Raw genomic sequence first — 26,790 nt, 5'->3', positions numbered from 1 at the left:
CTCCTGGTTCCCCCTCATTCCGCCTGTGTTTCTCGTAACTTTGCTCTTCTTCTTAAAAAGAAACGAAGTAAACGAAAAATGAAAAGAACATTGTAAAAACTGCATTTTTACGTAGCCACATGTGTCAGTTGAGAATCAAGGGTGCTCAGGAGATATTCAAGAGGGCCGACCCATCCATCACATTCCAGTACGGCATCTTTTTCTGTTAAATAAAAAAAAAATAGGGGAAGGGTGGGCAAACGCGTTTGCAAACGCTCAACTAATTAGTGAACTCATGTCCAAATTCGCCAAAAGTCGGAGGATGGCTCCAGTCGATTGAGAGCAGATGGGACGGTGATTCGGTGGAAATATTCAGAAAAACCAATGTTTTTACTTAAACAAAAATTTAAAACTTGAGTTAAATAATCGATTCAAATGAGTTTGAATGAGAATTTTTTTCAAACTAAAGACACAAGTCTCGCTAAACGCACGTCAAGCATTCATACGTCGTCTGCAACGGCGGGACTAAGAGATGATGCACGTGCACGTAGTGACAAGCCGTTGGGGGTAATTCTTGTGTTTCGTTTTTTTTCACTTTAAACGTACATAACTATTTGACTACATAGAGACGATTAGGTTTCCAAAATGTTTTCTTCTTTTTTTCTCTTTTTCTAGATGTTTATGAACTTGTGCACAGAGGCAAGAATATAATATATCGTCAGGCTCAAGCTGCGGTTTTGCTCCCCATTTCTTTTGGGGCCGCTTGGACCTGTCATTGTAACAACAGAACAAGTGAGGGGGTGATGATGACGACCCCACGCGACTCGTTGATGTTCGTCTGACGCAATTTCATAGGCCGCGCGTACGTCGTCTGCATGCCGCGCGATTGTTTATACTCAACTCTTCAACACACGGGCTATACTTTTAAAGATTACTGATGCCACCACATTTTGATGCAGCACGAATCGAATTGTTAAGTCGTTGTAGACTGAGTTTTGTATGAAAAGGATCGTTGATGATGATTAATGAAGGAGCAATTCGCGCGTCAAATTGTAACCTAATCTGCTTTGCAACAATTTGTGGCCTTTTAACGAGAGAAGTGGGGGGGGTGTTCCCCCCTTTTTTTTCGATTCTTATTTCCAGACATTTTGTTTAATTTGAGCAGCAAGTCAGCAAACTGAGAAGCTCTCAGTCAAAGGCTCTCTTATGTCTGCCAGAGTGTGTCTACTACCTCTTTTTGGTCAACTTAACCCACAAAAACAAACCGAGTGTAATCTTATGATGAACCGAGTACACTTTGCGACTGCATCCCTTATTTCTTTTTTTTCTCTTTACCATCACACGTTGACAGGCGCTGCTGTTTTCTTTCTGTTCTTGTTCGACTTGTTCCCTTTTCTCTCCTCACTTTGGCAGTGATCTATTGGTCTGACGACGAAGAGGGTGAACGCCTTTCGTGTCGAGGTGCTGGGGTCAAATGTTAAATCCTATGGCTCTCTTATAAGAACGTTAGGTCTTCTAACATGGGACCTTCGGCCTATGGCGATCGCACTTGCCATTTACATTTTTTTTTTGTCTTTTTTCTTTTCTTGTTTGAAACAGTTAAAGAAAAATTGGAAACAAAGACAACGACGGCGCAGGGGGTGGTGAAGACGGGGCTCGACGCGCACACAACAGGGTTAAATGACACGCAACAGCTGCGTTGGTATGGGGGTGCTCGTCTGCTACTAGCTGCTGTGTGCGATGCGCGGCGTCGCATTTGCATTTCGCGGGAGACTGGCTGGAGTCACCCTCTCTTCTTCGTCAGTTTTTTTTTGTCCCGACTTCTTTTCTTCTGCCACACACACTTGTCGCGTGATTTACCATTCACGGCCCTGCAATCGGAGACGGGGTGGGAAGCAATGACACCAGAGAGCCACACCAGTAAAAAAAAGAGAAAAGAAATGTCTTTTCGTGTTGCTCGTCTTCGTTAGTTTGTCTTCCAAAAAGGAAACCGAATATTTTCTTTATTGCCTATGTGGCCACATCAAATGGGTAATAAAAAACGGGAAGACTTGGAAAAAAAAACTATAAAACAAAAGGCATTAGTTATTGCGAGCTTGAAAACGGATTACTAAAAACGAAGGTTTAACAAAGAAACAAGTTGTGCATAGATCGTTTTTTTGGGGAGGGGGTTTTAAGATCTTACCAGGCAGTTATTCGTGCGATGCGTTGTTCCATAATAATTGGAAACTGTCACAGAGAGCGAAAAAGGAGATTCTTTTAAGGGCCGTATTTCACGGCGTAGCCGCCACCGCGGGCATCTGATTGCGAAGACAAGGCATCACCATTCTTGAGCACCACGTTAACGGACGGATAGGGTGGAGGACGTAATAAAATTGTATGGCCCATCTTGGTAAGCGAATCGACCAACGTATCTGGCAGTTTTGCTTGCGGCACATCTTTTAATATGTATCAAGTTGAAAAGGGTGGCTTTGAACGTGATAAATGGATTTACCTTCTAAGTCAAGGGCAGTATTCTGCGGTTTTGCGTGAATTCTAGGCGAGCGGATGGCGTCAGCAGCCGACTGATTAAACTGAAGGATATTCACGATGACTTGAGCAAGCAGCGTGGCATCAGCTGAGCCGCTGACGAAACGCGTTCCGCAACGGCCACCCGTTTCGGTTGCAATCACAGGTAAAAGACCTTGCAACGGACGCTGACCTGCTTTATCACCTAAATTATCAGGCAGAGAAGGATCATTGTAGAAACCGGCCATTGCATTATTCAGCACGTAACCATCAGGGGTCACGAGGTGGGCACCGAAAACTGAATTCAAACCGCTGGATGTGGAAGGCAAACCAAGGAAAAATAAAGGAAGGTTAGATTTGCATAAACACCTGCTGATGGAAAGGGAAAATTAAGGAAATACCTGACAATAGCAACGTATATCTCTTCGTTATCCATGACGGACACGACTGAAGCAGCGGGTTCCGGCATTAAAGGTACATCGCTATCAGGAAGCATAACATTCGGATGAATTTGCTTTCTCACTTCGTTGGCTAATGTCAGATTAGTCATTTTAGCTACAATCGACGCAACGGCATTGCCAAACACTGGATCGCCTTTTATGGTAGAAATGAAAAATGTAAGTAGGACAGACGCGTCGCAGTATTTTCGATTGAACGAATACCTAATTTTGAAACTTGGTTCTGTGTCATCCTCATAGATTCGATCATGTCGTGTGTATATCCCAGGGTAAAATAATCTTTAGGGGAGAATCCAAAGCCGGACAGGATATTAAGAAGTGAAATGAGCTGGGGGCCAGAAGTTGGGGCGGAACTAGTGTACAGAGTTGTTTTTCCATAAACTCCTGTAATTGCTGGTTCCTCTCTTGCTCGATATTTTCCCAACTCCTCCATGGTCCAATCGGCACCCGCTTTTGTCATGAAATTCACTAATTTCATACCTGATTTTCCTTTGTAAAATTCTAACAAAAAAGGAAAAATGTCTAATACTTTTTTGCAATCCGTGAGGTCATAGAATTAGGAATTACCTTCGGCACCATTTTCGCTTTGGGCAAGAGAATCTAAAAGTTTGGCCAAGGCGGGTTGGCGGATTATTTGGCCTTCTGCCAAGGGTATATTATTGGGAAAGAAGAGCTGCGATCGGCGTAATGCAGATTCATTCGGAATTCCTTGTACTGCTCCAGCCAGCTGAGATGATACGTTCATTCCAAGATTACTTAACTGGATGGACGGAAGTAAGAGATCTGCCCATTTCAGTTTGCCATATTTTTTATGGCTTTCCCACAAGCCACTTATCAACCCCGGGATTCCCACAGCAGCGGCTCCTTGGCCATCGACGATGGAGGATACATTGATTACTCCGGGAGCTGCGTCTTGAAAGTTGATGACTATGGGTGGTTTTGTAGTTAGATGGTTCAATATTATCAGAGCTCCACCACTATCAATTAATGTTGCAACTATTACATTGGGGCACATAACTAAACATTATTGTTGAAGATATTTGAACTTACCCTCCAAGCGAAGTAATATGAGGATTAACAACACACATGCAGAACATACTTGCAACTGCTGCATCAATTGCGTTACCACCTATCTGCAAGGTATCAACACCAATCTGAGAGCACTGTTGGCTATCTGTAGCGACTGCCCCTCTGGGCATTATCTGCATACAAGTTACAGAAAAATATTCATGTAAGCACATAGCAAACTAATATTTTAAAATGTTGTAATAAAAGACATACCTCAGGATCACCAAGGTAGATGCTGATTACTAAGGCAATTGTGACACAAATGCAAAGTACTCCAAAGCAAAATACTATAACCCTTAATCCATCATTTTGTTGACCTGCACAACAATTAAACCTTGATTTTCTGTTGGTTGGAGAAAGAGGGATTGTTTCCATTTTAAATATACTGATAAATAATTCAAAGAATCAAAACATATCACAACAGTTCGCTGCTACGCGATGAAAAACTAAATGAGATTTGGGAAAGACAGCTTATCAACTTCCCGTGAAAGTTAAGTGAAAGCTCAAAGCAAAGAGCAGAGAAACTTGTAGGCAGGGTTTGACGGTTGAAACACACCCGTGTTGTTTTGTTTCAATTAAGATCTTGGACTACAATTCGCTAGATGGCGTATAAAATTATTGGCACGTGGTATCACCAGCATGTAATTTTTTGGGTTGTCTTCAGTCTATCGGTGTTGCTCAACCTGAACATATCTTTGTTACCTTTTCAATCGAACAAAGTCTTTAACATGCTTCTCCGCAATCTTTGCCCTTATTGCGAAATAGCGCAAACGTTTTGAAATTGTTTTTTTTTTATTGTATGCTCTTGCTGCATGATTTCAGGAAAAAAAAACGAATCAGAGTCAGAGAACAAAGACGTTGGAGAAAGAGGAGCAGTTCCGGCTTATCGGCAGGACAGCTCATAGTGAATTCGGCGTCAAACTGGTGCATCGTTTTTTTTTTTGTTTACGTCAGTACCAATCCTAGTGTAATTTACGATGGTGATTTTGTAAGCTGTGTCAGCTGCCACCAGTATCCTGATCTTCATGTTCGGTTTCTTCATGTAAGTCCAGATTTTCCTTTCCGTAAAGAAATGCACATAAATGCCAATTGACTTAAAAGCTTAGTTCGGTGAGAGCTTCGAAAAAGACAAGTTAAGTAAATAAGAGCATCAAAGATTAAACCCACTAACTTTTACGTTAGTGAGTCTATTTTGATACGAATAATTTTCGCGCCCAACAAAGAAAAAAAGAAACATATCTTTAGATCGATCTTACCGATAGATGTTCCCAAAAGATGGCGTTTTGCTAGCAATGACTTGATTACTTATGACACTTGCCGACCACTTTTGCTGCTGTTGTACTGTTTATGTTGTGGTCCTAAAATCATATCTTTAGCTAATGGAGGTAATATCTGTGGGCGTGTAATTATGCCTGCTAAGTTTTCATACGTTTATGTGTGATGGGATTAAATTTGTTGATTGCAATTTCTTTTATTTCGTTAGGAATTACGAAAATATGTGGCTTGTCTTTTACAGCGGTAAGTTAATTTCTATCATTCAATGAAAACTATTCCAGAGGATTAGTTATAAATTACTTTTAATAACTGTGTAATAATAAATTTTTTTATAGAGTGGATGGCCTCCTGGCTATTGTTATAACGGATCGAGATGGTGTCCCTCTAGTCAAAGGTATATAAATATTCATGTTTTCTATTTACTTAAATTTAATATATTACTTATCGGACTAGTGGCACTTGATTCTGCACCAGACATGGCCCTAAGGCCAAGTTACCTTTCAACATTTTCAGCCATGTAACGTCTTTTCTCTAGTGTGCCATTGCCACTTTACTTTTAAAAAGTGCTGTTTATTTTTCTACAGGGCTACAGATCAAGCTGGAAAGCTCGGTGTGGGGAAAAATAACAAGATAATTTCAATCTATTCAAATTATCAGGTAAAATTATGGGAAAACAAAACATAAATATTAGTTACAGTTTTTTTCTCTCTCCACTAGGTCATCCAAATGAATAAACAACCCCTGACTATCAACCTAATTGCCACCAAGACGGCCAACACTGGACAGCTGGTCAACTTGGAAAATGACTTATCAGTAGTTGTTAATGATCTAGCTCAAGCAGTTGTTGAAACTTGAGAAGGAGAAACTCATTTTGATCAATGTTACAATTTTCATCATATCTGAAGTGAGGAATATTTTTCATCAGTAAAAACATATTGTTATTCTTCCAACCATTGTTGTGTTTCGTTTCCGTTATATATAGGGCGTATATATTCTTTGACCTTATCTGTCAGTTAGATCAAATATCATCGTTGCTGATAGAGCCGTGGCCAATGGAGTTGTTAGTCATCCGATACCATATGGCAAAAACAAAACGAACGTGTCTAATTACACTTGAGAAAGCATTGTTTGCCTTCAGTGCTAGCTGTGTTAGAAGAAATTTTACATCCACTTGTCATATTTGGATCTACTTTCATATAGCTCATGAATAGTTATTAAACCAAACGCCACAAGTGTCAGCGCTGGGTGCGCTCGTCGTGACGGAAAGGCTGCACAAAGCAACCTGGGGTATTATTATTGATCGTTGTTTGTAGAACCCGCACAACGACGGGAAGAAGCTGCTCTATCCATTACTGGTGCTGCGTGCGGGACGGTCAACGGTAGGGGAGAAAACGGGTGACTAGCTGCGCTTGCGCCTGGGTGTGTTCCGTCCGCTGCAGCGAGATATCGTACCCAAATGGCCCTGCGTCCGGATGGCTTCACGTTTTAGTCCTCCCGAAAAGCTCGTCGACCTCTGATGTGTTTTTAACATTTGTTTTCATTTTGCGTTGCGTTAAAAAATTTTGTTTAGTTTTTGCCTAACATTTTCATTCCGACCTTTTTCTTTTGGAGGCCTTTCCTCGGTCATGGGAATGAGTCCCACCTGGATAAGGTTCACGTGCAAATAAGACATTCCCATTCTACTTTTCTGTGACTGACAGTTTGATTTAACGTCAACGTCTGCGTGCTGCCAAGATCGACCTGTTGTATTTGCAGCATTAAGAAAAAATCCGACAGTCTGCGAGACGATGAACAGCTACGTTCAGGTACACAAACAATTTTCTAGACATGCATCTTTCTGTAGTAGCTCCACTTGATGCAAGAGTTTCTGGCCTGTTATTGTTTCGCTTCTGTTATGTCTCTGGGCTCGTCTTCCCGACCGGGAGTACCCGACTAAATCGATTGCTGTAGTAGAAAACAGACGAAAGACCCCGACTATCTCACCCCTCTTTCAACCGAAAAAAGATACGAGAACCAATACTTGTAAATCCCCAATGAACGTAAAAAAAAACTCTCTTGAGATTGTTTTTCGTCCGTTTCCTAGAAAATTCAGAAAGGGCAAAACGAAAGACATTTTCCTGTTTACCCAACAGAAAGGCAATTTTTTTCTTTTCTGATTTATAAATATATATATTTTTTTTTTTTTGCTTCTCGTATTCTATTTGACAGATGACTTGTTACGACCACGGCGGCGTGGAGGAAGATGACAGCTCCATCTTGACGGCGTCCGTCCCGGCAGCTGAGAGCGCCAACTTTATCAGCCCAACGGTCCACATCCGCACGGTAAGAAAAAAAAAAAATGCAAACTGAAAATAGTTATTACGCCAAAAAACTAAATTGATATCTTCGGCCTAGCCTTTTAAAATATTCACCTCCTTAGTTGAAAGCCCCATCAAAGCCATTAAGCGCACGGCAAATAAGCTTCGCGATTCAATAGGATCATCAGATATTTTCCTATCTCTAGAAATTTTGCCTGCCAACACAGAATTTCTAAATATAATCAGTGCGCATTATTTTCTCTGCTGCATGTCCTTCCTATTTCTTAACTCTTTGAATATATATTTTTACTACGCCATTACTTTGCGGCTGCGGGAACCCCTCGGGCCGACGGCCTTACCGAAACCCCAAAAACTAAAAATATTTATCCTCATGGAAATCGTGTTGCGAGGTTCAATCCTTCCGTGGAAGACATTCCTTTTCATGCCATTTTGATCTTTTTTAGCTTTGCGGAAAGATAGCTGTATTCTCGCACGCACAAAAAAATTTTTTATAGGAAATGAGCAAATGAAAATGTTTTATTTTAGTTTCCGGTAGCGGAAGGTGGAGGTACCGGATCGGGTGTCTTATCCGGTTGGGCGAGGATTAGGAATGGCTGGAAATCGCACACTTCCCTGGAGCGGAGCCTGTTGCTGGTGACTTGTGGATTGATCACGATGATGGCACTCATCTTACCTGTTCTGCTCTCAGCATACGTCAACCTGAAATCTAAACAGGACCTTCGTTTACTGCACATTAGCCATCGAAGCGGAACCAGCAACCCTTTAGGTTCGTATCATCAATTTCTTTCGTTCCACGTCAAATCATATCAGTCATACTTTTTTCAACCGAGTGCGTCATTCGTTAATCAATGCCCTGGGAACGGTTCCAGACCGAGACAAGAAAAATATTGCCAATAATGCTATTGCCAAGTCATAATAGGTAAAAGGCGCTATTTGCTCCGTTTCATTCTTAATGGAGAAATGGCATGAAATTAGATTTTTTTTTTTTAAATGCTGCTTTTATATTCATAAGATAGTAAAGCAGTACAAGACCGGAAAAAAGGGAGTTACATCATTTTTGGCAAAGTCTACAACAAATTCATTGAATGTAGAGAATAACGTGCTTTTTACTGGTCCATCGAATTGATTTCTCTTGAGACATATGTGGCTGTAAAAGAAAAATTTATTTCGATAAGTATAGAACGAAAAGTAATAAATAGTAAGAAGTACTACATATAGCATGGTAGACTATGCAAATGGTTGTCATAAGAAATCGGTTACTAAAACATTTTTCGTTCTATTATCCTTGAGTGGCTGTCATGACGTTGAATGGAGGCCTTGCAACCAACGTATAATCGTCTTTTTTATGGTGATATGATTGAAATGGGGTATAGACGATAGGTGCGGCTTATGCACGAGCGCCGCTTGCGTGAGCGCTTCGGCATTGATGATGTCGGCCATGGATACGACGGTCGATCCGTGCCAGGATTTCTTCCAATACGCGTGTGGTCGCTGGATTCGCATGAACCCCATTCCGGCCGGCAAACCCATTTGGGGTACGTTCGATCGTCTATGGCAGGACAATCAGATCGTCATGAAAACAATCCTCGGTAAGCATTTTCTTCATAATCCAGATTTTTTTTTTATTATCACCTTTCTTATTTAATCCTTTTTTTTTAATGCATAGAACAACCAGCAGAATCGTTAGTAAGTGAAGCGGAGAAAAGAGCCCAGCGCTATTATCAATCGTGCCTGGACGTTAACGAAACAATGGAAGCGTTAGGTAGCAAACCCATCCTAGAATTATTGACCCAAATCGGAGGATGGTCGGCAATTGAGCCGCGATCTCCAGAAGCCGAGAAGCGCTGGGTGTTTCAAGAAGCCCTTCAAACAGCCCACAACGTCATGAACATGGGCGGTTTCTTCACATGGGCTGTGGCTGAAGACGACAAGAATTCATCTCGTCACATTATTCAAGTGTTACACACAGATGATGGGCCATTTTGAATCCTATATAAAGCTGACTCATTGCATTAACAACAGATGGATCAGAGTGGATTGACCCTGCCCAACCGAGACTATTATCTCAACAAGACGGAGAACGACGAAATCCTGGTCGCCTATCTGGACTACATGACAAAGGTTTCTATTTCTTTTAACAAACGCAAATTGTAGGAGGGTCCCTTTTTGCTTACCGTAGGGGGATGTTGTGATGTTTGCAGTGTAACCATTTGAAGTTATATCGCGTTGCATTAGGTGGGCGTATTGTTGAGCAGCGCGGTAGATCCACAACAAATTCGTACAGAGATGAAGGACGTGATCGAATTGGAGACCCGTATCGCACAAATAACCGTCTCTTCGGCCGAAAGACGAGACGAAGAGAAACTCTATCACGCTCTTACTGTTGCTGATCTGCAAAATCTAGCACCATTCGTTAGTCACTTGTTATTCTCTACTACTCCGATTTAAAAATTCATGAAAACCTATTTCTTTTTTATTCCAATCAGCTGGATTGGAACGCCTACTTTCAGTCGGCCTTTTCGCAAGTCAACATTTCAATAACACCGTCGCATCCTGTGGTATTATTATTCATTTCTAAACTAATTAGATTAGCTAAAAACAAATTGATTGAATTAGGTCGTCTTCTCGCCAGACTTTCTGCATAATTTGTCTGCAGTAATCGAAGACCTGGTCGTCACGGACAAAGGAAAAAGGTGGAATTATTTCATAAATAATTTATTAAGAATCATATCAAAACTGGAATTACATCTTCCTGATTAGGATGCTCCATAACTACATGGGGTGGCATGTCGTCCGCTCTTATTTATCCTATTTACCAAAAGCATTCAGAGACGCTGGCAAAATTTTACGAAAGTTGTTGATGGGCTCTGATGGTAACGAGGAGACGTGGCGCTCTTGCGTCACAGATACCAACAGTGTTCTTGGCTTTGCTGTCGGTGCCATGTTTGTAAGACAAAATTTTCACGGCGAGTCTAAACCTCTGGCTGAATCCATGATTGCCTCCGTCAAGGAAGCTTTTAAAAATAATTTTGACAATCTCGACTGGATGGACGACGAAACTCGACAAGCTGCCAGACTGAAGGCCGATGCCATCACCGATATGATAGGTACGTAATTCAACAAAACTTCACCGGCTTCAATGGATGACCGAACTGAATTGGCTTTACTGATTTACAGGTTACCCCAAGTTTATTTTGAATCCCCAAGAGCTAGACGAACTCTACGGCGACTTGAAAATCGAATCAAACGAATATTTCCTGAACAACGTCCGCTCCAATCAGTTTTCGTTGCGCCAAAACTTGATCAAACTCAACGAACCCGTCAACAAAACTCTGTAATTTTATTAGCTAATGATATTACCAGAATGCATTATATATTTAAATTTTTGTTTTAATCGATACAGGTGGGGGATGACACCATCGACGGTCAACGCTTACTACACTCCCAATAAGAATCAGATTGTCTTCCCAGCCGGTATCCTTCAGCAACCGTTCTTTGACAACTCATTCCCTTATGCGCTCAATTTCGGCGCTATGGGCGTCGTTATGGGACACGAATTAACGCACGCGTTCGATGACCAAGGCCGAGAATTCGATCGTGATGGAGACTTGGCCCCTTGGTGGAACAACGCTACCATCGAACGTTTCCAAAAACGCACTGAATGTCTAGTCCAGCAATATTCTTCCTACACAATCAACGGTCAACCCCTTAACGGCAAACAGACATTAGGTATGTTGGATGTGCTTCGATTAGTAAATGGAATAAGTGGTAAATAATTTGGTGTTGAATCGTTATTTTTAAAGGGGAAAACATAGCTGATAATGGTGGATTGAAAGCAGCTTATCATGCTTTTGATAACTGGGCTGCCAACACCAACGATGATCTCGTCCTGCCTGGGCTGAACTTGACACGAAATCAACTTTTCTTTCTCGCTTTCGCTCAGGTTAGAGTTACTTTACTATTAACATGTTAAACTATCGCTAAAGTACTTTAAATGTGGTTATAGGTATGGTGCTCATCAAGCACGAAAGAGGCCCTGCATCTGCAGATATTGAACGATCCTCATTCTCCGGCCCGTTATCGAGTGATAGGACCTGTGTCCAATATGCCTGAATTTTCCTCTGTATTTCAATGCCAGTCCGGCACTCCGATGAACCCTTTGAATAAATGTGAAATTTGGTAGCAAGATTAAAACACGAGTTCAACGTGAACGATTATCAAAGTCGATCAGTGAAATGGTTTTGTAAAATGTTCTATAAATTATCTTTCCGCTGATTGTTTTTATCATTGATGTTGTATTTATTATGTTAAAAAAGTACTACACCCCTTGCCAACTAATCATATCGTATAGATGATGTGTCGTCATCCATGATCTCCCAATTATCAGTCAAGGGGTTACAGTATATCCCTCTGTGTTCTCTGTTTTATCATCTGTCGTGGTCTATTGCACTCATATTATTGTGTACTAAGTCCGCATGAATCAAAAGAAAAATGCTGAATATACAGCTAAGCGCTTTTCGACGAAATTTTCAGCTGCTGCTTTAGAAACAGGTCTTCTGGAGTTGTTTCCTCTGTCGATCGATTGTTACCGTTAAGTCGATACAATACGCCAAATAATCGATTACTAAATATTGTTTCTTTCCTTTTCTTGAGTAAATAATATAACATGTCGGCGAAAAGTTCAGTCAGCGATATTCTGAGATCTGAATTTTCTCAAATTGACGATAGCATCTATGAATACATCGAAGGTGATTGTTATGCTAAGCCTAGTGTTTGTTTTTTCGTATCGTTGTGCGCTCTCAAGATTGTCTCATTCGGATTATTAATCCGAATGCGGTGAGCCATGTGCTCTATGAATAAGTACTAATTGTATATACTGTTTGTCTTGCTTATTGAACAGGCGTACTTGATGTCGGCGATGATTTCCAGAACTCAAATGAAGTTTATGAAGCAATAGGCGAAGTCCTTCATGAGGTTGCTGCCCACAAAGGGGAGGATGAGATCAGGTACCCTAGCACTCTTTTACAGTCATTCAAATGTACATTGTGGCATTGCCCTTAATTTAGACTGTTTGAATTAGAAAACTATGCCAACGGCTCCTGACGGTTTTGAAACCTGGCTTGATCGATGGCCAACAGAATGGCATACATTCTAGTAACAATGGAGGTGAAAGAAAACTTCTTAACAACCCTGTCATGTTGAGTGATGCGGCCTCATTCATGAGGGATAATGACGTAGAGGCTCCAGCTGCAAGTATATGGAACAAACCCAAGGGAGAAGAAATGGTTGGTGGTCTTGAGCATATTTTCATTAATCTGCACTAAACCAAATTATCCTTGTATAGAAAGTGGACACTAAGAAGCTGGAAAAAGCTGAAGCCAAGCTACAACAAAAGCAGCAGATAAAAAAAGAGAAGAATTCTAATGCAGCTTCAAATGCCACAGCATCACAAGTTTTGACGAAAAAGGAAACCAGAATGGAAGCCAAAGGCACTAACAACTGTAAAGATATTCGTATTGAAAATTTTGATATTGCCTATGGAGACAAGTATGGCAAAAGCATTATTTTTTGTTGGATCATAGTTTATCAGTGTTCTCCGCTCTTGCAGATTGCTTTTGCAAGGCAGTGATCTTTCCCTGGCCCATGGCCGGCGTTACGGTTTTGTTGGGCGAAATGGACTTGGGAAAACTACGTTACTTCGAATGATTTCATCGTGAGGAAACGCAAGAAAATTATTAATTTTTCCTTTATCTTGCTAATTTTTCTTGTTTTTCATCTGTTTTGATATTTCACAGAGGGCAACTACGGATCCCATCACATATTAGCATATTGCACGTTGAGCAGGAAGTCGTCGGCGATGACACGCCAGCCATCCAGAGTGTGTTGGAATGCGACTTTAAAAGAGAAGCTTTATTGAAGGAGGAAAAAGAGCTAGGTGAAAAAATGAACGGTCCGAGTGCGGAACCTGAAATGAGCGCAAGACTGTCTCAAATCTACGCCGAACTACAAGCTATCGATGCGGACAAGGCACCAGCTCGAGCCGGTCAAATTTTGGCCGGTTTAGGTTTCTCTCCTGAGGGTCAGTTACGGCCGACTAGACAGTTTTCTGGTGGTTGGAGAATGCGATTGGCTTTGGCGAGAGCCCTTTTCTCAAAGTAAGATCATAATGTGGAATTTTCATTGATAATATTTTTAATCTTTTCTCTCGCTTTAGACCCGATTTGCTACTTCTCGATGAACCTACAAACATGTTGGATATGAAAGCCATCATTTGGTTGGAAGATTATCTACAAACGTGGCCTTCTACTCTGCTTGTGGTATCTCACGACCGAAATTTCTTGGATTCCGTTCCTACTGACATAATTTATCTACATTCACAATGCTTAGAAACCTACAGGTAACAATCCATTTGCTTATGTTCTGTTCTCTTGCTTTTGATTCATTGTTTCTCATGCTTCGAGCAGTGGCATGTAAAACAGAACAAGTTATCCATTTGTCTCATTGTTTTACAGAGGTAACTACGAAAACTTTGTTCGGTCGAGAACCGAGAAATTCAAAAATCAACAGAGAGAATACGAAGCCCAGCAACAATTGAGGGAGCATGTCCAAGAGTTTATCGATAAATTCCGTTATAACGCCAAAAGAGCTTCGTTAGTTCAGAGTAAAATCAAAATGTTGGAGAAATTGTAAGTTCATAACAATTGCGGCCAAACTGCAAGTTTTGCCCTTATGTTTTCTTGATGATAACCCATTTTTCTGCTTCCAGGCCTGAATTAAAACCCGTCGAAAAAGAGGTTGAAGTAATTCTCAGGTTCCCTGAAGTCGAACCTATCGCCCCCCCCGCCATTCAGTTGGACGAAATGTCTTTCTGGTATGCTCAATTAATTATTTTATAACATCGATTACAAGCTCAAAGTCGTTAGTGCGTGAGGCTTGTTCTGTGAAGATATAAACTCTAATAACTTATCACGTGGGATGAATTTACAAATAGGTATACTCCCGGGAAGACTATTCTAAACCGCGTCAATCTGTCTGCTGGTTCCGATTCTAGGATTTGCATTGTAAGTTTAGAAACGCCTTTCTTCTAGTTTTAATATCCTAGTATAAACCTTCTTTTGTTCTTAAGGTTGGTGAAAATGGTGCTGGCAAAACTACTCTCTTGAAGATTCTTACCGGAGAATTGAATCCTTCATCCGGATTGCGACATAATAGCAGACACTTACGCATAGGTTATTTTAGCCAGCATCACGTTGATCAACTTGATTTGTCATTATGTCCTGTCGAGCTGCTTCAAACCAAATTTCCTGGTGAGTGACGACATCCCTTTGACAATTGTATTTATTTGTGACGTTAATTGTCTTCGTTCATTCAGGCAAACCCATCGAAGAATATCGACGTCTTCTTGGTAGCTTTGGTGTCTCCGGTGATCTGGCGCTTCAGAACATTGCTAGCTTATCTGGAGGTCAGAAATCTCGCGTGGCCTTTGCAGTGTTGGGAACTGCACGACCCAACTTCCTCATTCTCGACGAACCGACCAATCACTTGGATATTGAAACGATCGAAGCCCTTGGAAAGGCATTGGGGAAATATCAGGTGAGTTTGATTTCTATCTTTTTCTAAAGGTGGTTATCTGTATCGTACGATTGCTTTTTCTAGGGTGGCGTCGTTCTAGTTTCTCACGACGAACGACTGATTCGAATGGTCTGCAAAGAATTGTGGGTATGCGCAAATGGATCAGTACGATCTATCGAGGGCGGCTTCGACGAGTACCGCAAAATGGTACAGCGGGAACTTCAAGAGGTCAACAAATAGCTTAATTATCTGTAAATAAGCCCTTCATTGGTAAACCGAATCCTGTTTTTTTAACCTATTACTCTCCGAATCTTATTGCTTTTTGGTCATGATGCGATAGTTTTTTTCGACATACATACACACAAATTAAGCTATGACGGCAATAAAAAGACATTTGGTGATTTTTTTCGTGATATTTTATCTATCAAAATTTAGTCAAATGATCACTGGCAAAAGGTTTCACACATTACTTTTTTTATTACGAAAACTAAAAAGTAGTCTGACCTTCGCCTGCCGCTTTGCTGGTTAGGCAAGGTGTATAGTCATCTTGTAAAGAATGTTAAACGAACGCATGCAGAAAAAACGGTGGGCACGTCCATATATTTTTTCAGACATGAAAAAGGTTCTGGAGATATCGGGGATCGAACCCGAGGCCTCTCACATGCGAAGCGAGCGCTCTACCACTGAGCTATATCCCCATATCAATACTCTCATAGGTATCGTATTTGAAAGTTGTTGCTGCAGGCAGCCATGATTTTATGTACACAAATCCTAAATGTATTACATTTATTGGGTCAATCAAACTTTATTATTAGACAAGTGAAATCCACCAAAATGCAAGTAGCTTACGAAGTTGCACATTCGTGCGTGTGAAACATTATAAATAAAAACATCGTCCAACTTACTAACTGGCTAGTACAACATAGGTATACTGGAGTAATCCGTGGCACGTGATGATTTCCGTTCCAAATATGTACTTAAGATTTTTAAAAATCAAGTAAAAGTAATAAAATGTGTTGTAAAAGAAACAGTGAAGGAAAATTAAGTTGCTGGTAGTTGCCACATGCACGCGTGTCATAGTGTTTCTTCGCGTGTGACTGCTATGTTGCTTCTCTCGTTTGCCAGCGAAACAATTACGTAATTGCCCAATATTCTTTCATTTAGTATTGTTGAACTTAAAACGACGCAAATGATTAATGGCCTTATCTTTTATAGTTTCTTTTTAAGACCTGGCCCACTTTCTTCATTGTGTATCATAATTTTTAAAGTTATATTTTTCGTATATGTTCTACTTTTTCAGTATCCTTCATTGTTAATAACCATTTTTCCCAGTCATGGCGTTTTTAAGACATCGTTGAATATAAACATTGTTTGGTCGATAAAGACAGGTGCAATGCTGCATTCCTCGTTGGTTGTGTAGTCAGGGTTACTCGGACAACAGTATACCATCGTCACTGACTAAGTTTTTGTATATGAACTTGCAGATACCTACCGAATCGCAGTATTAACCAACTTGAGTTCAACCTGTCAACACCATGGATGATCAAACGGTTGACAAAATCTTCGCTGGTTCTCTGGGCACTCTGCCCCCAGTCAGTTCTAAAATTGTTCGTATCTTTACAAGTTCGACCTTCACAGGTAACAAAAAAAAGGAGGGAAAGAAAAAAGAAAGCCTTCCCCACCTCTTCCATGTGGCCTTTTTCTTACCCATTCTCTTTTCTTTTCATTTTTTCCCGCGCATGGGCAGACACTTCGATGGAAAGAAACACGTTGATGGCCACCGTTTACCCCAAATTAAAAGAGTACTGCCGAGAAAAACACGGATTGGAGTTTCAAGTACGAAAGTTAATGTCAAGTGAATCTTACCCCAATCATCGAATGTGTGCTAGAGGTTACCCCCACTTGATCGTACGTTTCAGGTCGTCGACATGAGATGGGGTGTTCGAGACGAAGCTACCGACGATCACATGACCACAGAGCTTTGCATGAAAGAAATTGACAATTGTCAACGATTATCCATGGGCCCCAACTTTGTGGTAATGTATTCGATTATTCAAAGTTGTTTGTTTTTTACAGATCGTTCACTCTCGTGTGATTTATCTAGGTTTTCCTTGGTCAAAAATACGGCTATCGCCCCATTCCGACATATATTTTAGCTTCGGAGTTGGCCCAATTTCGCGAAATTCTTTTAACTATGGGTCAAGAAGTCATTTTGCTCGACACCTGGTATAAAAAAGACTCTAATGCCGTCCCGCCCATTTGCATTCTTCAGCCCATTTCGTCCATTCTAGTCAACTTTAACAATAAAGTAAGTGATTTTTTGTGTGTTCTCTCCAACTAGCCCGATCGTATGTTGGTTCTGTTTAAGATATTCTGTCCTTACGACAATTATTGTTAAATTGTAGAGGGTACCGAAATTGCAACAAGAAGATCAGGCCAAATGGTGGGATACTCTGGATAGGATGCAGAAATTGCTGCGAAAAGCAGCTACTACGCTTTACGCTCAAGGCCAACTCGATTTCGACTCGATGCACAATTACCTGATGTCAGGTGAGCTCTAGTTAAGTGACGTTTATAACGAACTATACAAAATTAATTTTCCCTTCGAAATCGCTAGTCACGGAAAGAGAGGTTATTAATGGATTGTTGAAAGTGCGTAATACCAAGAATCACGTTTTGGCTTACGTTCGCTACATAAACAACATTAATCTTCAAAATTTGAGGAGAGCAGGTCTATTTATTGACATTGCTAACAGAGCGTTGGATGCAGAAGCCGTCCGATTGTTAGCCAACCTGCGCGACGAAAGGTTACCTGCCAAAATCGAGCCATCCAATCTAATGAGGTACACTTACGAGATCTACAATTCAAATGATTTAAAATTTTGAATATTTTCGTTTGTTAATAGATATACCGTTGAATGGATCGGTCGTGATGGCTTGGGAAATGACACCCACGACGAATATTTGCAAAATTTCATTTCGCATTTTTACCGAAATATTGCCCGATTGGTTGACAGAGCTATGCGAAAAGAAGATTCTAGTCCTCAAGGCCAGATTGTCACGGAAATTCTCCAACATCTTCACGCGTGCAATAATTCCGTGAAAGTGTTTTATGGACGCGAGAATGATTTGGAAAAAGTTCGCCGTTACATCTTGGGCCCTTCCATTCAACCTCTGACTCTTTTTGGAGCCGGCGGTTGTGGCAAAACATCATTACTGGCCAAATCGGCTAGTTTGATTGTCACCTGGTTAAGTGAATCAATTGAAAGTAAGCATTTGCTAACCAATAGGCATTGATTAAAAATTTATATTCAATGTCCTTTGATGGTAGATGGAAATGGTGGAACCGATGGTGGATCTAACCCCCCTCCTGATACTCGACGACGTGGAAGTCATATTAATGGACAAGGGGAAGGCCAGGCTAATAGAAGAGGTGGAGATACAGATCGTAGCGAGAGCAGTAAAGCTGATAGTCACAACGATATTGGTACCACCTGGAAGGAAGAAGTAGTGTCTTGTACGGATTCCGGAAGAACGAGCCCATTACAAGGTACAACTCCTGGAACGCAAAGCCGGAGGAGTAGCCGAACGAGTGCTACTTTATCACGACAAGAATCAGAAGATTTAGCCAGTAGCAATAGCAGCCGTCGTCAAAGTTCCAGTGGCGTTTTTAGTCCAGTGTCGACCGTAACTGACGGTAATTTCTTTCTTTTTAAAACATTACTTTATTCAAAAATAATTGCTATTTAATTTAATAGGTCGAAGTAGTCACAGAGGTTCCATTGCTCTTAGTACTCCTATACAAGAACATATAGATCCAGATCCAGCAAGTCCGACAGTGAACAAAATTAATAAGCCGATCAAGCCCGTCCTGATTATGCGCTATCTTGGAACAACACCTGATTCCAGTGCTATCACGCCAATGTTGATTTCTCTTTGTCAGCAAGTAATTAACGTTCAATTTACAGCTTGCTGTTTTTTAACTAACATTCTTTTTCGTGTCAGATTTCTTATAACTACATGGTTCCTTTTGATGCCATTCCGGATGATTTGGTGCCATTGACAGCGTATTTCAAACAACTGTTGGCTTTAGCTACTAGGGAACAACCTCTTCTAGTTTTCCTGGACTCTGTAGATCAAATCGGTAACGTAATTCCAAAAACATGATTACGCCTAACGTTGCATACATTGTTGAATGTAATGTATTTGCTAAATGCAGGTGGAGCTCAGGATGCTAATAAAATGGCTTGGCTTCCTACGCGGTTACCTCCCCACTGCAAAATTGTAGTTTCTTGCGTCTACGAGCCTGAAAATCCGGACATTTCAAAAGACTATCAGACTCTACGTCGAATGATTGACGACGATAACAATTTCATTCACGTTTTGGCTCTGGGTGAAGAGTTGGCATCGCAAGTCATACGGTAAAATTAATTATAGTTGGCGATCGTTCATTTTGAAATTAAAATAATTTTATTTCAGACACTGGATGAGAAACAGTCATCGAGATCTGACAAATTATCAATGGCGAGTCGTATCGAACGCTATTGCTCGCTGTTCTTTGCCGATTTTTGTTAAATTGGTCTTTGCGGAGATATGCAGATGGAAATCGTATTCACGTGCGCAGGAAACACACCTGGCCTCTAATGTTATGGACAGCATTATGATGTTGTTTGAACGAATCGAAATTCAGGTAACTACGATACCCCCAAACAATTGAACTGACAGCATTTAATCGTTATCGATTGTTATAGCATGGACGGATTCTCGTGTTCCATGCGTTAGCCTATATCACAGCATCAAAGAGTGGACTCTCTGAAACGGAATTAGAAGATTTACTTTCACTGGATGATCGTGTCCTTGACGACGTATACCAGTATCACATGCCACCTGTGCGAAGAATCCCACCATTACTCTGGACGCGTATTCGTAACGATCTGCCCAATTATTTATCTGAACGAGAGGCCGATGGGGTCTCAGTACTCAATTGGTACCACAGGTACTTTGATGTCAATTTTCCGGTACTAGAAGGTAGTATGTGGGGTTCTAGCTCAGTGGTAGAGCGTTCGCTTTGCATGTGAAAGGCCCGGAGTTCAATCCTCCGGAGCTCCAGTGTTTTGGCTACCTTTTAATGGGAACACCTGAGGCTTTACGTATCTGTACATCATCATTCAAATTAATTACGTCTATTAATTCGAAGATATTCTTATCGTTTTCAGACAATTTAAAGAGGCAGCAAAGGAACGTTATTTCAAGAATCAGAACTTGGCAAATTATTTTCACTCTTCTATTGCTGAATATTTCATGGGCACGTGGGGTGGCGGCAATCCTAAGCCTTTCAAATATACCGAAATTCAGCGAATGCGGTAAATTGCTGCCTTATCTACGCTTGAAGTTGTTTACTTAACAAGTGTTTCTTTGAAAGATTCAATTTAACGGAAAAAGAAGGAGAAGCTGATCGTAAAGTGCCACTTCAACCGCTGGTGTTTGTTGGTAAAGACGGCAAAGTGTCTCGCTACAATTTGCGCAAGGTAAATTAAGCATCTTTGCAGTATGCAAAAATAATTTCGATGATTTATGTTTGGCTCTTTTTCTAGTTCGGAGAGTTACCGTACCATTTAGTTCGTGCTAGGCGTCTAGACGATCTTTTCCATAATGTCTTGTTTCATTACCAGTGGCTCCATGCCAAATTATCGTCCTGTCCACTACAGGCCGTCCTTTCCGATTTTGAAGATACGTGCAATAATTTGGAGGATCGTGACATATCCAGGTTTGACTCAAGTTTTGCATGTTTTCGCTTTAAAAAACCTATAAAACCATCACGTGCATCACTACATCGTTTAAATAGATTATAGGTCTTAACTAACAAAATGTTTATATAAACTAACCAATTCTAAAACGTAGTTAGCATTGGGAAACTGAATGTGTGTTACACTAAACAAATAATCCAATTTCATTTGAATTTTTAAAACTTGAAAAAGTAATAATTAAACAAAAACATCCTCACTTTGCACAATCGTGTTCCACGCACACACAAAAATCATCAGAGAGACTGTCCGCCTAACTACGAGGTAAAAATTTATAAACTCTATGCTGTACTTGACGTTTGTTTTATTCTTATAATTTTAAAGCTTTTCCTTACCTGAAATTTAAACCCTATTTTTAAAATAATTCCTTAATTTTCGGATGCCGTCTATGGTCAAATCCACGTGTTATTAATGAAACTTGATGGCCCCTAAAAACTAGATAAACCAACTATGGAAGTTTGATGCATTTAATAATGTAAACATTGGTCATTAAAGGGAATTGATGCTTGTAGCCGATGCTCTGCGTCTTGGAGGAGCCATTTTAACGCAATACCCTGACCTGGTGAATTTTTCCTGAACCTAGTTCAATTTTTAGAACTTAACTGATTCCCACTGAGAAATGTGTACGTGCATTTTTTGTTTTAGCTGGCCTCGCAACTCATCGGACGTTTGCTGCCTGAAGCTGGAGCCAATTTGAATGTCCGTCGGCTTCTGGAACAGTGCGATAAAGAAGGAATCAATCATTGCGCCCTAATGCCCACAGCCCACTGCCTTCACACACCTGGAGGACCTTTAAAGGTACAACATCAATTCTGTAGTTCAAGGATTTATTCTAATTAAAATTTGAATGTTTTAAGTATTCATTGGAAGGACATCAATTTGCCGTGTTTGGTGTGTGCCTGACATCCGATGCCCGCTTCGTTGTTTCCGTCTCCAACAAATTTCTCATTTGGGATTTATCGACTTCAGATTTAACTCGGGCTGTCAATCCAGGCATCGAAGGTGTGTTCCAGGTATTCGCTGCTATATTACTTACAATTTTCCATTGCCTCAATTAAGTAATTTTATCATTATCAGGGTCTGATACTCAGTCCAGACGATCGCTTTGCCGCTGCCTGGACAAACAACAGTCAGGTATTTTGAATATTTTAATTGATAAAAAGTTAACTGCCAATTATAAAGTTTGTTTCTCATTATAGACCATCTTATTGAACTTGTTAACTAGCGAGCAGATCGTAATTAACAATCCACTTCAAGAAGATGAGACTGTTAGAGGCGCTTGTTTGCTCGATACTCATTGCGTTTTGTACGGGCAAAGTCAGTGGGTTTTGCTGACTATGCAAGGCGTTGCTGTGGAGATCCGCCGTGAGAGATACAAAGATCCGCAATTCCAGTTACTCGCAATGGATTTTGAGTCGCATGGAAATTATCACGTCACCTTTTGGACGGGTGATTTGGATGATAAGCGTTTGATAATGCAAACTGTGAACGATGGTCGTCGGACGAGCCCTCTTGAACTTCATAGTGCTATGGTAATGAACCGGAAGCGTGATATCGTTTACGCCTGTGCCGATCTGAATAGTTCAAGCGTTTCCGTCTTCAAACTCAATGGTAACAAAGTTATGGATTAAATCGATCTTTATACCAAACTTTTCCTTTTTTAAATTTTAAAGTAGGGGACCAAGTGGCCGGAAATAATAGGAAAGGTCGTAACTGCGATGTTCCAACCGGATTGGAACCGGGCCAACGCGAATGGACCAAGGGCAACGTCCTCGATGGCGATGACTTTCTTCTCCAGTTGAGTTTAAGCGAAACTGAGAATCATGTGCTGGGCACAACGGCGTTGGGTTTCTGCATCTGGGCCGCTGCTGATTTTGAAAAAACGACACCGAACGCCAAACGAATAGATTTAAAGCTGCCCACTGGAGTCCGCAATATTTCCGTCAGCCTATTACAGTCCAACAGCATCATCTTGAGCAAGAACGATGAATTCGCCGTGGCCGGCGTTAGGTTTGAGCTATTAATTGAAATTTTTAACTTTGCGTTAACGTCATGTTTTTAACGTAATCCAATAGGAAGAATCTTTACGTTTGGAAAATTCCCAGTGGGCAACTGGTCAAAGTATTGGACGCCCACTTTGGAAGAATATTGGCCATCGTTCCGTATACAACTGGTCAATGGAATTCGGTAACCCATTAATTAATTAAATTAGAAATCATGTTCAATGTTTCATTTTGTAGGTCATTACGTCTTCGATCGACCGAAGCGTCAAAGTCTGGAATTTGAACAACGTGTTTGAACAGGTCCACGTCATTGACCGTCACGAACTGCAAATAGATTCCATTAGGTATACATTTGTACGTTTTCAACGATCAAGTTAATTTAATAAAAAAACCGTTCAGTTTGTGCCAAACAACTGGAGTGGCTGTGACGGTGACACGTGGCTGTGTTGGTGTGTGGCACATTTTAACAGGCAAACTGATGGACAAATTAGCGTACAACGCCCTGGGAGCTATCGTCACGCACGCGCTAATCACGAAAGATGGCAGGTAGGCAATTGTTCTTCATTAAAATAAATTAATTTGTTACATTTTCTATGGGCTTAGACATATTCTCGCTGCCGAGTCTGGCAGCATCATCATTTGGGAATGGCCCAATCGTCGCGCATTCTTCAGAGCTGAACAACCGTCCATCAAACAGATTATGCTAATGGATGAAGATACGAGATTCTTAACAGCGTCTCGTTTAGGACCACCTAACGAAGGAAAAGCTGTTGTAGTAGTCAGGTATTATTTTACAATTATTGTTTTGATTTCCATAATTTAAATTGTTTTGCAAACAGGGATTGCCCTAACGGAGTAGCTTTGTACGAAGTGGAAATTCCGATGCGCACATTCCGTCCGGCGGTTCTGACTAACGATGGCCTTATGTTGGTTATGCTGGGGCACGAGAAGAATCGCGATTATCTCTACGTCTTCCAATCCCAGACGGGCGTTCTTATCCACAAGTTCATTCCACGTTATCAAGGTGCTAAGAAAGATCAAGCTGGTCAGTTGATCCCAGTTCCGGGCAAAGCTACTCAAGTCGCTCTTATGGATCAAGATAAAGGTACGCCCGGATAAATTACTACACTTGATTTGATATCGAAAATTGAATTGATTTCAAGGGGTCGTATTCGATGTTCGTACCAAGAAACATATCCGCACTATCCGTCGATGGAGTGGCCAAGTTACCAAAGACGGACGCCTAGGGCTTTACGCTCCTTCGCGAGGCGGACTTGAATTGGTAAAATAATAGTTTAAGTTTTGTTCATTTCCCTCCTCATTTGAATTTTTACATTTTCAGATTGAATTGCGATCAAGTTCGACTGTTTCGCAATTGATTTCTCGTTCAGCGGAAGGTGTATTCACCAACGTGACAAGTTTTAACGCCACAGATCAATATGTTCTCTATTACCATAGTGGACATAAGACCTTACGCGTTTTCAGAGTCCTTGATGGACAAATGTTGGCCAATTATCGATTGGCAGCTGAGTTAACAGCTATAGAAACAACAACGGATGGCCGTTGTGTCGTGATCGGCACGCTGGATGGTTGTCTGTCCGTCCTTGCCATCGCAGATCCAACCGTTCCTGGATCGTTTCAATTCCTTGCGTCGTTGCCCTCACGTACTCGACAAACGCGCATCCCATCAGCGATTAGTGGTGAATCGAGTAATCGTCACGATCGCGACGGACAAGATGCTAATAAGAAAGCAAGGAAAAATGAACGAGAAGGAGGTGGATCACATATAACCCTCAAAGCAGCCGCAACTGTAGCGGCTTCGTGGGCCAAAGTAACTCAAACGAATAAAACAGGTACTGTCCAGAGCGTGACGTCCAAGGCTTGTGTCCTTTCTTAAACGTTTATTTGTTATACACTTTAAAAACTTTAAATTGCACGGTTAAATTTGATTGTCTTTAATGCTGATGTCCTATCTGTAAAGGATAACCTCAAACTAACTTGAATATAACTTTCTCTTTCAATTTGAATCATTCATGCAGTTCTAGTGGTGAGATGGCATTCAATGGTGAAGGGTCGGGAGTTTACTTATCTATTGATTTTTCTAACGAAGAGTTAGATAACAAAGGACCTGATTTGTCGGCGTGACTAAAGAAGTTGCTGATTTCGGTTTTATTTTTATCAGAGCAAAATGTGAAGGCTTGGTGGGAACGTAAATCATTACCAGACTGGGAGGCTGCTAACGTTGCGTACGTAAGCAGGCAAACTGCAAATAAACAAACTAAAACATTTACAAATGATTCAAATGCGACAAAGGGCAAATCTTAGCAACCTGAACGTTCTTTGTCATGTTTGTAACATATGGATCTAATTCACAAGACGTTACCCTCTTTTATTATTGCATAACATTGTTGTCTGGTCTTTTCGCTGAGAAGATCTAGATGGACTTATTTCACGCTATGTCTCGTCTTTTCATCTTTCAGAATGTATGCGGTACAATGCTGTCTTATTTACCAAGTTATTCGTTAGTATTCCTTACATCTCTAGCATTAAAAGCTTAATGTTTTGTTGTCAACTTGTGCGTTATTAGGATGAAAACGACTGCAAATGCGACTATAATGAGTTGGCATGTTAATCGACCATGCAACTCATCATAATGTATCAGGATGTCAATTACCAGCGATCAGTATTTTAAAAAAATGACAACTGAATAATAGAAGAATAAGATTCAAATGTAAAAAAAAACGAATCTATTAGCGTAATTAGAAATGATTCGACAACGAGAAATGAGCAAATTCAAGAATAGCCTACTAAATAAATCTGTTCAAGTTTTTTTAAAACGATCGTCTTTTGTTTTCGTCATCGAATACGTTTTCAGAATGAAACTTAGACTACCAAGTCCAAGATTCGTACCCATCACCTTTGTTTTGCTCCGTCACGTGGATGCCCTTCAGCGTTAAGAGACCTTCTCTCATTACAAGGTTAGACGCCACCATCCATCATTTTGGTCGATGCGGAACAAAGGTGAAATGACATATACGTTACGTCACCATACGTCAGCTGAAGAGTTGTCATCGATTTTCGCTTATTAGGACGGAAATAGAGTGCAGCTTTTTTTCGATTGCTTGCAACGACGGCTGTCAATCTCCACAGGAAATTCCACAGGCCTTCGACTTACACTATAAAGCAGAGCTGGACCAGGCTATTATATACAAGAGGACGGTCTATAACATCCATCGTGAATCGGAAAAGGAGTCGTCCTTCTTTGTCATTCTACAAAGAACTGCAATGGATAATGGCAGATAGACGTATAAACTGAAAGAAGAGACTCGTGTCGCCAAGAAGGATTTGCTTTCTTACGTATACCATTTCCAGGGCGGAATATATGTGAAAAGTTCGGGAAAAAAAGAAGGGAGGATGTCTAGACATTTCAACTTAACGTCTGGATGTTCTGAATGGACTTTTTTTTTGCGAATTTCTTTTCAATTGATTTGTTGGCCTGTAGGCTACGACTTTGTGCCGATCCCGCAAGTTTTTTCTACTAGAATTCTATTGCCATCGATTTCACGCTTTGTCCACGAAGTTTATCAAAAAAATTTCGATAAAAAAAATATATCTGGCTGTGGTTTTTGCCCACTGAACTGAAATTGACTGTACAAGGCTTAGGAGTGGGAGAACTTTATTATCCGTCGGGACGTCAATTTGCTACCGTAACAACGGGGACATATAAAAAACAACGTCCTCACAAATCTGGCCATTATCTGCGTATAGGATGTATCCGAAAGAAACAACAAACGCAATAAATCCT

General features: G+C 40.8%; 5 protein-coding genes and 2 non-coding genes across 9 annotated transcripts; 5 read left to right on the top strand and 2 right to left on the bottom strand.

Moving 5' to 3' along the window:
- Nucleotides 1–1,945: 1,945 nt before the first annotated feature.
- LOC130694383 (glutathione hydrolase 7-like) lies at nucleotides 1,946–4,509 on the bottom strand. The gene is made up of 7 exons (XM_057517452.2): nucleotides 4,227–4,509; nucleotides 3,996–4,147; nucleotides 3,513–3,922; nucleotides 3,150–3,446; nucleotides 2,889–3,081; nucleotides 2,474–2,799; nucleotides 1,946–2,417 (listed from the first exon to the last, which is right to left on the bottom strand). The coding sequence occupies exons 1-7, from the start codon at nucleotides 4,386–4,388 to the stop codon at nucleotides 2,239–2,241; spliced, it is 1,719 nt and encodes a 572-aa protein (XP_057373435.1). The 5' UTR covers nucleotides 4,389–4,509; the 3' UTR covers nucleotides 1,946–2,238.
- A 767-nt stretch (nucleotides 4,510–5,276) lies between these two features.
- Nucleotides 5,277–6,409, top strand: LOC130694407 (ragulator complex protein LAMTOR3-like). 2 transcript variants are annotated; one of them, XM_059496038.1, is made up of 7 exons: nucleotides 5,277–5,398; nucleotides 5,497–5,531; nucleotides 5,624–5,682; nucleotides 5,742–5,805; nucleotides 5,873–5,945; nucleotides 6,006–6,192; nucleotides 6,271–6,409. In XM_059496038.1, the coding sequence occupies exons 1-6, from the start codon at nucleotides 5,393–5,395 to the stop codon at nucleotides 6,141–6,143; spliced, it is 375 nt and encodes a 124-aa protein (XP_059352021.1). In that variant the 5' UTR covers nucleotides 5,277–5,392; the 3' UTR covers nucleotides 6,144–6,192; nucleotides 6,271–6,409. The 2 variants fall into 2 exon arrangements, with proteins under 2 accessions (XP_059352021.1, XP_057373471.2); XM_057517488.2 differs by lacking the exon at nucleotides 6,271–6,409 and having other exon boundaries at nucleotides 6,006–6,238.
- A 149-nt stretch (nucleotides 6,410–6,558) lies between these two features.
- Nucleotides 6,559–12,132, top strand: LOC130694409 (endothelin-converting enzyme homolog). The gene is made up of 14 exons (XM_057517491.2): nucleotides 6,559–7,093; nucleotides 7,497–7,610; nucleotides 8,132–8,372; nucleotides 8,980–9,195; nucleotides 9,273–9,562; nucleotides 9,629–9,727; nucleotides 9,842–10,018; nucleotides 10,093–10,164; nucleotides 10,223–10,299; nucleotides 10,367–10,713; nucleotides 10,784–10,940; nucleotides 11,010–11,335; nucleotides 11,410–11,549; nucleotides 11,613–12,132. The coding sequence occupies exons 1-14, from the start codon at nucleotides 7,076–7,078 to the stop codon at nucleotides 11,787–11,789; spliced, it is 2,451 nt and encodes an 816-aa protein (XP_057373474.1). The 5' UTR covers nucleotides 6,559–7,075; the 3' UTR covers nucleotides 11,790–12,132.
- A 70-nt stretch (nucleotides 12,133–12,202) lies between these two features.
- LOC130694997 (ATP-binding cassette sub-family F member 3-like) lies at nucleotides 12,203–15,436 on the top strand. 2 transcript variants are annotated; one of them, XM_057518114.2, is made up of 13 exons: nucleotides 12,203–12,354; nucleotides 12,507–12,612; nucleotides 12,687–12,891; nucleotides 12,951–13,153; nucleotides 13,215–13,319; nucleotides 13,402–13,761; nucleotides 13,821–14,003; nucleotides 14,119–14,292; nucleotides 14,373–14,477; nucleotides 14,598–14,667; nucleotides 14,733–14,913; nucleotides 14,979–15,199; nucleotides 15,263–15,436. In XM_057518114.2, the coding sequence occupies exons 1-13, from the start codon at nucleotides 12,273–12,275 to the stop codon at nucleotides 15,416–15,418; spliced, it is 2,151 nt and encodes a 716-aa protein (XP_057374097.1). In that variant the 5' UTR covers nucleotides 12,203–12,272; the 3' UTR covers nucleotides 15,419–15,436. The 2 variants fall into 2 exon arrangements, with proteins under 2 accessions (XP_057374097.1, XP_059352327.1); XM_059496344.1 differs by lacking the exon at nucleotides 12,203–12,354 and having other exon boundaries at nucleotides 12,514–12,612; nucleotides 12,673–12,891.
- Nucleotides 15,437–15,804: 368 nt separating this feature from the next.
- On the bottom strand, nucleotides 15,805–15,876 carry Trnaa-cgc (transfer RNA alanine (anticodon CGC)). The gene has a single exon. It is a non-coding gene; the product is annotated as a tRNA-Ala (tRNA).
- A 520-nt stretch (nucleotides 15,877–16,396) lies between these two features.
- On the top strand, nucleotides 16,397–25,006 carry LOC130695608 (NACHT and WD repeat domain-containing protein 2-like). Its single transcript, XM_057518771.2, has 30 exons — nucleotides 16,397–16,816; nucleotides 16,926–17,014; nucleotides 17,098–17,214; nucleotides 17,283–17,486; nucleotides 17,584–17,728; nucleotides 17,796–18,021; nucleotides 18,085–18,446; nucleotides 18,510–18,875; nucleotides 18,937–19,124; nucleotides 19,184–19,322; nucleotides 19,398–19,599; nucleotides 19,658–19,868; nucleotides 19,930–20,174; nucleotides 20,395–20,541; nucleotides 20,601–20,706; nucleotides 20,773–20,945; nucleotides 21,223–21,246; nucleotides 21,478–21,544; nucleotides 21,628–21,780; nucleotides 21,840–21,995; nucleotides 22,060–22,116; nucleotides 22,182–22,593; nucleotides 22,659–22,992; nucleotides 23,058–23,169; nucleotides 23,223–23,329; nucleotides 23,385–23,531; nucleotides 23,589–23,768; nucleotides 23,825–24,090; nucleotides 24,149–24,267; nucleotides 24,328–25,006. Exons 1-30 carry the CDS (start codon nucleotides 16,714–16,716, stop codon nucleotides 24,880–24,882), a joined length of 5,712 nt encoding a protein of 1,903 aa, XP_057374754.1. The 5' UTR covers nucleotides 16,397–16,713; the 3' UTR covers nucleotides 24,883–25,006.
- Trnaa-ugc (transfer RNA alanine (anticodon UGC)) lies at nucleotides 20,216–20,287 on the top strand. The gene has a single exon. It is a non-coding gene; the product is annotated as a tRNA-Ala (tRNA).
- Nucleotides 25,007–26,790: the final 1,784 nt, after the last annotated feature.

Source organism: Daphnia carinata, chromosome 7 (assembly GCF_022539665.2).
Source record: "Daphnia carinata strain CSIRO-1 chromosome 7, CSIRO_AGI_Dcar_HiC_V3, whole genome shotgun sequence".
NCBI lineage: Eukaryota > Metazoa > Arthropoda > Branchiopoda > Diplostraca > Daphniidae > Daphnia > Daphnia carinata.
The sequence above is the reverse complement of the archived record's forward strand: the minus strand, read 5'-3'. Positions and strand labels throughout refer to the sequence as shown.